The sequence below is a fragment of the Acanthisitta chloris genome, unplaced genomic scaffold, assembly GCF_000695815.1.
Source record: "Acanthisitta chloris isolate BGI_N310 unplaced genomic scaffold, ASM69581v1 scaffold12596, whole genome shotgun sequence".
In the NCBI taxonomy this organism is placed as follows: Eukaryota; Metazoa; Chordata; class Aves; order Passeriformes; family Acanthisittidae; genus Acanthisitta; species Acanthisitta chloris.
The window spans coordinates 48031-58118 of record NW_008678765.1 but is presented as its reverse complement, the minus strand read 5'-3'; the positions used below and the strand labels follow the sequence as shown (position 1 = coordinate 58118).

The following is a 10088-nucleotide window of genomic DNA, read 5'->3' as shown; positions in this document are numbered from 1 at the left end:
CTATTTTTGACAGAAGAAGTAGTTACATTCTGTAATCTTAAGTGTGGTCTTGCCTGATAAACCGTGAAGTTCTGGAGTTGTGTTAGTGGCTAATTTCCTGCAATATTGAAATTACTGTCATTATAGTTTTTCAATAATTGATCACATCTGATTTTAACAATAGTTGTGTTTTCCAGTTATTCCTTTCTTGTCAATACCTGTTCTCTGATGTTCACTTTCCTTTCTTCCCTCCCAACCTTTTAGGGTCAAAATATGAAGAAAAAGGTAAGTAGGCAGAAATATGCTCTAGTTCACTGTTGTGTTTATGTTTTAAATCTGAATTGGTTTTTCTGAGACAGTTGCTCAGTGTTAATTGAATTTGAAGGGGGAAGAGTTGTCTCCAGGACACTAAGCCTTTTGCAAGGAGTCTGAGCTGTCTTTTTCTGCTGGGCAGATAGTGGTCAGTGCAGCCACTGAGTGTTCTGCTTGGCTGGCTTGGATCAGGAATAGGACTAGGGAAGTGATTGTCCCTCTGTACTCAGCACTGGTGAGGTCACACCTTGAGTGCTGTGTCTAGTTCTGGGCCCCTCATGGCAAGAAGGACATTGAGGTGCTGGAATGAGTCCAGAGAAGGGCAACAGAGCTGGGGAAGGGTCTGGAACACAAACCCTGTGAGGAGAGGCTGAGGGAGCTGGGAGTGTTTAGCCTGGAGAAAAGGAGGCTCAGGGGAGATTTTATTACTCTCTGCAACTCCCTGACAGGAGGTTGTAGCCAGGTGGGGGTTGGACTCTGCTCCCAGGTAACAAGTGACAGGACAAAAGGACATAGTCTCAAGCTGTGCCAGAGGAGGTTCAGGTTAGACATTAGGAAGAATTTCTTCACTGAAAGAGTGATTAGGCATTGGAATGTGTTGCCCAGGGAGGTGGTGAAATAACCATCCCTGGAGGTGTTTAAGGGAAGACTGGGCATGGTACTAAATGCTCTGGTCTAGTTTGACATGGTGGTGTTCAGTCACAGGTTGGACTCAATGATCTTGGAGGTCTTTTCCAACCTAAATGATTCTGTGGTTCTCTGATTTGAACAACAGGCTGGACACAGAACATAGTGGCTGTGGGGACAACAGGGAGAAGTCCAAGGGAAGTTGGATTCTTTAAGTTCATCCTATGGATTGTTCTTAATTCAATGATAATGAATTTATCCACCTCTCCCTGCCAAAAAAAAGAACATACTCAAATGTATTCCTTGGAGAACTGTGCATCTCAGTTTTGTCAGGACTATATGAAGTCCTAAGAATGTGAAAAGAAGTTGACTAAAAAGTGATTACAAATTTTCACTGAAAGAAAAGTAATCAAAGTTGTGGTTTGTGTGGTTTTGTTTTGGTTTTTTCCTTTGCTTTGGGGTTTGTTGTTTGTTTGGTTTTTTTTAACTGGGAGGAACTGATTCTTCCCTGAAATCTTAATGTGTAGAATTGTGGGTTTTGCTGACTATTCTAGGAGAATTTTGCAAAGAAATGCTTTGGTAACCAGTGTGCTAAGGTGCACTCAGACTCTCGTGGGTGTTTCTTCCTTCTTTCACATTGCCTCACACTCTGACCCCATTGACATTTTTCTCTGTTTTAAAAAAGTAAATGCTGGATTTAATTTAATTCAGGGATCACATTGGAAGGGCAAAGTTACAGAGTTATATACCTCCCAAAATGTATTAAAATATTACTGATGTTTGTTTTCTTCTGATTTATTGCAGACATCTAAGTCCAGTGGCAAAAAGAAAGTTAGCAAAGCTCAAAAACTGAAACTACAGAAAGAAGAGAAGAGGGTGAAAGAGGAAGGTACTGTGCACCTCATTCATAGGGAATATGCTGGAAATCATTTATTTTAAATAAATGGACAGAAAGTAATTTCCTAAACTATATGTGCATCAATATTTGTTTCACAAATATAGGGGATTCCTCCTTCTGTTCTGGGCCAAATTCTGTGTTGCTTGTTACTGCATCTCTTTCCTATCAGAGCAATACTCCCTTTTCCAGTTATTTCTACTGTAATTAGGAACTTGGGAAGAATTAGCTTGCCATGAATCCATCCTGGTGGGGGCTTGGGCATGCTGTGGCTGCTAGTAATGTAAGTGGCTACTAATCGCTTGTGGATGGGAGTAGCAGCTCAGGTGAGTACAGGCAGATTTGGGAACTGCTGTTGCCTTAGTGCAACACACATACTTGGTGTGATTTATGTCTAGGCAGAGACACTGAAGTCACTGTTTGGGAACCTCTGGATTGGTGCACAGGCTGTGGCAGTTTCAGCTGAAGGCTTCGGGGTTGAAATCAATTTTAGTTTTCACGTCCTCTCTGGTTATCTAGTCCCTGTGGCAGCAAAGAAGAGCCAGATCTGTGATGAGGGGTACCTGAACCTTAAGAGGATCTCAGTGAACAAACAGCTGTAAGGCTGAAGTTGTAGGAAAGGATAAGAGTAATTTGGGACTAGACCACTCAGTTTCTCCATAGGCTTTGGATTAAGAACTTGGGTCCATTGAAGTTGTGGGCAGGAGAGAGCACTTCTGCTGCTGTTTCTGAGGGGAAAAGGAGGGCTGGCTGATCCTTGTCTTCACTAGTAGGTGGAGGCCTCCGTGTATCCTCCACAGGCTGATGGGGCAGTGCCATAGGGAATGTGTTTTAGTACTGTGATTCAGATTAGTTTGACTCACATTAAAGATTTCTGTCCCATGTAAGATATAAGTTTGTGTTGCTCATTTTATGGTTGTTTCACTGTCATTACCGCTACTAACAAAATCACTTGTCTGGTTTTATTAAGCAAAATACAGTTATGCTCTTGACCTCTTTCCCAATTTTCAGATGAAGCCCAGTTTAAAACTCAACAAGAAGAAGCAAGACTTGACAAGGAGAGACTCAAACAAGAGCACATGCAAAAGCTTGAGGCAAAAGTTAGTTTGTACTTACTGGAAAACTCTAATCCTATTTCTAAACTTGAGACAATGTCTGTAAAACATTTACTGTAAGAACAAGAATGAATTTCCTTATGTACTTACAGCTGGGAACAAGGTAGAGGAAATTTTCCAGCATCACTGGGTTAACATTAGACATAAAATGTAGCCAAAGCACTGAAAGGTGATCTGGAATAAGATCCCACACATGGAGTAGGTAGTGAGCTGGGTTAGTGATGAAGCATAATGCCTGTCAAGGTGAGGGGAATGTGGCTGGATTTGGTGTTCTATAGAATTCTTTCACTGAGCAAATGTTTGGCTTGGTGTGGCTTTGATTCAGAAAAATGGCTGAGATAATCTTGCTTGGTTTTGATACATTAATATGCATTAATGTTTGTGGTATGATGAGTCAGTTGGAACAAATATCTCTTTTTTTTCCACTTGCACTATACTTCCAATCAAATGTATTTTTTAATGTATTAATAAATGTGTAATACTTCCAGTTAATTCCCATAGTTCTACTTGATACAGCTGTGGCAAGAAAATGTTGGTATAAATTCCTTACTTGGTTACCTGTTAGGGCACATACAGTGATTTGTGTGTGTATTAGACTATGTATATTGATTTTTCTGAGAAGCCTGGAACTAAAAATAAAAACTGATTGGTAATATCTAAATATTTCTGTGCTTTCAGGGAAAAAAAAGGATATTTACGGTAAATATTTATGTATTTATTTTAGAAAAAGGACTTCCCAGAATGTTGTTTTCCCCTAGGGAGAAGAGGAATTTAAAATAATAGAAGTGATAAGAAAAAACCCAAACTAGTCTTACACAGGTTTTCCCAACATATGCTTACATTTTTAGCAGCTCTCATTAGAGCCACCTCCAGCCTGATGATATGGAAACTGTTCAAGAGAGAGGTTAACAATCATATGTCACATTATGTTTATCATATGGCTCAGCAACCATGTGGTGACAATAACATATTGCAAACTGCTGCAGTCTTCCCAATTAAATGTGTCAGAAAAAAAGCAATTTATCAGTGTTTGGATTTGTTTAATACTAACTCATTCAAATAGGCCAAATTTGTTTATTTTGTATGAAACAGTTGTAAGAAGTAAACCCAATATTGAACTCCTCTGTCGGATATATTTATATTTTAACAGGATAAGGAACGAAGAGAGTCTGAACTTGCAGAGCTTCAATCACTGGAACAGAAGTTTCTGTCTGCACAGCAGTGGAAAAGGGATTACAGAGCATATACAAAGGTAAGATTTCTTGCAGGATCTGCCCAGTGTCACAGAGGTTTGGCAGTGAAGAGACTTCAGGCTGTGACTCCATCACAAGAGTTTCCATTTCTTGAACTGAGGTGTGTGCTGTGACTGCATTTCGTGTTCCATCTCATTGCAGTGGCTGACCATGCTCAGCCTCTTCTGTCTGCTTTACTTTGGTGCACACAGACAGAAAAGACACCTGGGCCAAGAGGAGCCTCTTTGGCTGATCAGAGCATTAGCACCCCATTTTGTCCTAGCAGTCAAGAGGAATTGTAATTTCAGATATTTCTTCTTTTCTAGTTCTTTAATTCATTTTCCTTTTAAACATTTCACCAAAAAAGCTCTACCAGGGCATAAAAATTCTTTGTGCAGAATTTGAGACAACTGACAACATTTGTTTCAGTAGTTCCTGGATATCACAGATGATCATTCAGAGAGAGATTGGCCAAAAGGACATGGCACAGGTCCAGGTCAGATATCAGAGCTGGAAACATGAAAGTGTAGCTGTGAGCTGATGTCTGCAGTTTAGGGTGACATATATGGTGCTTGAATCATCTCCCAGTGTGTTATGTACCTGTAAAGTTAAAAGTGAGGTATGGAAATGCACAAGTAGAACATTTCACTCAGTGAATCCATCTTGCAGACACACCACTCAGTAACAGTCTGATAAGAGATTTGATCAGTTTGGTTCCAGGTAAGGTTAAACAGACTTGTGGACAGAAGGATTTTCTGTTTGTCTTGTGTATCACTTAATCCTTTTAAAGCCTCTGCAGGACAGATTTAGAGTCAGAAGATAAATCACATTAGAAGGGACTTCTGAAATTGATGTAGTTCAACCTCCTGCACAAAGCAGGGAAAAAAAAAGTGAGATCAAGGTGCTCAGTTGGGTTTGGAAAATTTGAAGGTTGGGGTTACCACAATATCTTTAAACCACCACTTTGGCAGCTTTAACACTCTCCTTGTAAGGATTTTCCTTTGGATACAATTGGCATTTCCCTGTTACAGCTTATGAGCATTGCCAGTTGTGATTCATGGATGTTTCTGAAGAGAGTTTCTTGCAAGGAGAAATGACTTTTTTGTTTGCAAAAGTAATGGCAAAATAGAACTATTAAAAATCTACTTTCCGATAGAATATGGGAAATATCAGAGTTTGTATCAGTCTGTTGTTAACAATACTTAGGACAAAAGAAATATGTAATACCAAATGCTGAGTTTCCACAGCTCTTTCTGAACAATGTCAGTTCAGATTAACAGATACATTTACAAATTATAGGGAATTTATCCTTTTTCTCAAAGAAAAAAGCACTGTTAGTTTTAAGGAAGTGATGATGAAACTGAAGCTCTCTTTTAGGTGCAAAGACGTGGGAAAAAGAAAGCAATCATTATTGAAGACTGATCAATATTGTATCCAGGAGTTTCCAGTGCACTGAGCACTTCCCTGTTGTTCCTTCTTTTTGAAGTCAGTGGAAATGCTTATGGAAGTGGTTGGGAACGAAATTATACAAGTGCTTTTGCTTTAAAAGATCCACTTTGCTTTGTAGTGCAATTTTCAGTAACAGGGTGTGATTAATCTTCCCAGCAAACAGGGAGGCAATGCTTCCTTAATATCCTACTCTGTGGCTGAAAATATGACATTAGAGGTGATAAATTGATCCCATGAGCCATTGTTAGGCTTATGTTTAGCATTAAATGGATCTAGTCTGTCACTAATTTTTCTTTCCACTACTTAAAATAACCAATAATTGATTTGAAAATAAAATTATTAGAAACCTCTAATCTAGGATTTCACATTCCCACCAGAGCTTTATGGAATTGGTGCTGGTAAGGAGGAGGAAATCTTTAGAGGCAGAGAAAGGAGGAGGAGTAAACATGTTGGAGTAGAGGCTCTGAAGCAGCTTTTTGCCAGTGGAAGAATTGTCAGTTTTATTGGCAATGTCTGGTCTGAGAACCTTCTGCCTCTTTCACCTGCAGCAGTTCCTCCTGTCTATGCTCAGTCATTTATTCCCTAGTCCCTCGTTTGGGGCAGGTGCTGAATCCCATTGCCTTTGCAGACCTGCAGACTCTTCCCAGCACAAACCACTCATAAATAAGTATAAATAGCAAGTTTTGGGTGGGCAGAAGTATCTTAACACACTAGTTTGAAAGGAAACCATTTTTTCTGGCACAGGGATAAACCAGGAAGGGTCAGAGTCCTGGTTAGGTGCAGGTGTGAATGTATCATTAATGTATTTGTCTTTCAGGCTCCTCCTTTGTCTTGTAATAGTGATTTGTACCACACACCTGTAACCACTTTGCTCTGCACTTTTTCTGCAGTGGGAGCATTACCTCAGCTGTGATGGAAGTCCTGACCCAACTGAGCTGCAGGAAATCAACACTTTCATGAGCTTATGGCGTGAAGATCAAGATGAGGACATTCAACTTGTGATGGAGAAGGGGAAAGAGGTGCTAAACGTAAGTGTTTAAATTATGTTTCAGCTTAACAGAATCCTGAACAATCCTTAACAATCCCCTCCCTCTAACTCTTTTCTTGTGCCCAAATGACTGAAATTGGCTAAAACCTTCAAACCCTACAAGTTTTTCTTCAGTTTTTAAATTATTTAATTAAAAATTTACTGCTGACTTTAAAGAAATTGTCTGGTGACTTCAAACATGCCTTGAAGGGATTTGCATACAATGTTTCTACACTCTAGCATTCCAACATCCATCTTCCCTGCTTTGTACACTTTAAACATGCTTGAGCCAGAGCACAATTTCTAGAGAAATTTTCTAGAAAAAGATTGTTTCTGTGTCCAAGATCTGTTTAGGTACAAAGAAAACAAGTTTGCCTCATTTGTTTTTTTATCACACAGCACACAGTAGATATTTTTCCCTCATGTAATGTCTTCTAGTTAATTGAGAAGTTGCAGTTACTTTTACTGGACATACCTCCAAATGAGATCACAGAGAAAGAAACAGTCCAGTACCAGGAATCTATTCTGGAATTGCAGAATCTGCTTCATCAGAAATACAATGAAGCTACAGAGCACCTGATCAAAGTGAGTAAAGATTTACTGTTTCGAAGCTGTAACATGCACAGTGCATATAAGGTTAGCTCCATGTGTCCTGGATGTTTGGGTTTATTTGTTCCTCAACTGTCTGTGAGTTTCCAAATTTAGCATTTGAGTTTCCAGATCTTTTGTATAGCAAACACCAGACTTGAAATTCTTCAAAATTCCTGAAAATCTTAGCTTTGCAGTGAGAATTCTTATCGTTGACTCATCTAGGATTAAATCGTTATGACATTCTGTGAGATTTGCAGATGTTGAAAACAAGGAGCACTTCACTGTAATATGTACCACCCTACTTCGATTTAAATCAAAGGTAATTGACTCTAAAAAATTGCAGGTGTGAAAAGCAGGTCATAAGGTTACCTTGTACACAGTTTTTAATCCAAGTTCCTGTGATTGAAATATTCTTTAAACTAAAATCTTGGGAAGAAAAACCCTCTGCAAATTAAGGAGTGTTAAATTCTTGATTGTCTTTACTGGGTTTTGGGTTAAATTCCCAATGTAATTATCATTTCTGTGCAGTGACTCTGGGTTAGAAGTCTTAGGAAGCCTTTTTTTGGTGGTGCTTAGGAAGTGGGTTTTTTGGACTGTTTTTTTATAACTTTACATTTTTTGAGGGTACCTGATCCAAGGAGATACACAGTGCCATCCAGGGGGATAATGTAAGATCCCATATTTGGTAGGATTGGCTGAAATCAGAGGAGAAGAAAGAACATAGTACAAATTTTAACAGAGAGATTGAAGTTTATAACTGTCATCTTTTAGCACATAAATACAGCACACTTGGGCTTGGTCTGCTGTGTTTTCATTCCTACATGTCTTTTTATTTATTCAAGTGTAAATGTAATTGAATCAAAGTGATATAAATAGGAAGAAAACATGATTTGTCTTTCTTCCTTTGTAGACAGCTAGTATGCCTGAAGACTCTGAAACTGGCAATATGCAGGCAATTGTGAAGGATCAAAATGTCACTTTCTGTATATGGGTCAATCTGAAGAAGGAAGTAAGGTACAGCACACTGAAATTCTTAATTTGGTTTGAGGCCTTGTCTACCCAAGTTGAGTAAACACCAAGAACCAGTTTCTAATACTCTTTTTCATCTTGATTAGCATTTGTTCTACAGACTCTAAATGATGAATGTCCTGTGCTGAGGAAGGTACTGGTTACATCAGAGTTCTGTGAAAGAAACAGGAGTGGTTTATATATATATATATATTCCTCTGCAAGTAGTGTTGCTTGTGAATGCATTAAATAGTTTCTGAGCTCTTACAGTTGCTTCCAAAGCTGTGAGTGATACTTTATGCTCTGTTCTCTGTTAGATAAAAGATTCTACAGCCTGGGATGTAAATATCCTCCCTAGTGGGTTCTGAATCTCAGATTTGGGGTTTTATTAGATTACCATTAACTGATACACTTTTCAAAATGAGATCTTTGGGCAGACTTCCTACTCCTACCCTGCAAATCTGAGGAATAAATTTCTTAAATAAGTTTACCTTGACTAAGGTCCTGTAAGTCTGCTAAGTTAACTAGAAGGTTGGGTGAGACACTGGCACAGGTTGCCCAGAGAAGCTGTGGCTGCCCCATCCCTGGCAGTGTTCAAGGCCAGGTTGGATGGGGCCCTGAACAACCTGGTCTAGTGGAAGGTGTCCCTGCCCATGGCAAGGGTTGGAACTTTAAGGTTCCTTCCAACCCAAACCATTCTGTGATTCCAGTGGCTGCAGGAAGAGCCCATTTGGCTTAAAGTCTTATTGTCAGCACAGAGGTTCAGTTAAAATATTCAACCAACAATTAAAAAATAAATGTTACTTGACTAGAGGATTTTTGGAAGGTCTTATGTGGAAATTCTTCTGGCTTTGGTTGGAAAGCAACAAACTCCATATCTATGAAGGAACTCAAGTTCATAAGTTAGATAATACGTTTGATGCACGTTGGCCCCTTGTGCCTCCTCTTAGCCTGTTTCTGCCCTGTCACATGGATCAGTGACTGTCAGACTGTTGACTATCAAAATTGCTTTCTAATCTGTGTATCTCTTTGGGGTTTATGTGGAAGATGCTGGGACTGATAGAACACAGACAGCTTGGCTCTGTTTCTTACACTGTGCCACGCAACAAATCTCAAAAGAGACTTGAATATTTCTGAAGAAACATAAAAATAACTGCTGCCAATCTTACTAGGGACTGTTATTTCCCCCCGCCCCTGTCTTTCACAGCTTCAAAAATCACACATTTTGTGAGGCACAGCACGGATTTGATCTTCCAGAGTCCCTGGCTGTGAGCAGTGTTGCAGTTCGCATACTGCACACTCGTTATGATCATGTGTCTCCACCGTGTCTCCAGCAGCAGAGTGTGCCAAAGCCAGAAGTCTTAGAGAGCAAAGAGTTAACTCAGCATCCAAACAATGTCGAAGAGCCAGAAGAGGGAAAGAAAGCCACAGAAGAACTCATTGTGCCTGCTGGGAAAGAAACCTGTTCTAGTGGAGGAAAGGTAGGTAAAAACCTCTCCCAAAAGTGTTCTACATTGCTCTTGTCAACTCCAGGCCCAGTCAGAGCATACCAGATCTTTACTGTGCTCTGTGCAAGATAGCCGAATTCTTATGTATGCCATATAGAAAAAGGCAGCTTGTGTTAAAACTGTCACAGATTTCCTCGAGGGAGTGGAAGGATGGACAGAAGGTAGAAAGGGAAGTTTGGACAGTGTGTGCAGTTGCAGTGCAGTTGGCATTTGGTTGGCAGTTTAAGAGCAGGATCAAGCCATGGGGAACATCAAGTGCCACTGTAAGATATTTCTGTAAAGCTCTGACGTATGTACAGGAGAAACTGGCACAAAATCCCTGAAGGAATCCAATATTAGGAAAAT

The 10088-nt window shown here is 39.7% G+C and overlaps 1 protein-coding gene across 1 annotated transcript in view; it reads left to right on the top strand.

The window, feature by feature from the left end:
• Window positions 1-2892: 2892 nt before the first annotated feature.
• The window catches only part of CASC1 (cancer susceptibility candidate 1), a 14897-nt gene continuing 7701 nt past the window's right edge, over window positions 2893-10088 (top strand). Inside the window, exons 1-6 of the mRNA XM_009077042.1 lie at window positions 2893-2913; window positions 4079-4180; window positions 6500-6637; window positions 7075-7221; window positions 8138-8241; window positions 9443-9716. Coding sequence (XP_009075290.1) covers window positions 2893-2913; window positions 4079-4180; window positions 6500-6637; window positions 7075-7221; window positions 8138-8241; window positions 9443-9716 — 786 coding nt within the window. The remainder of the gene's footprint in view (window positions 2914-4078; window positions 4181-6499; window positions 6638-7074; window positions 7222-8137; window positions 8242-9442; window positions 9717-10088) is intronic.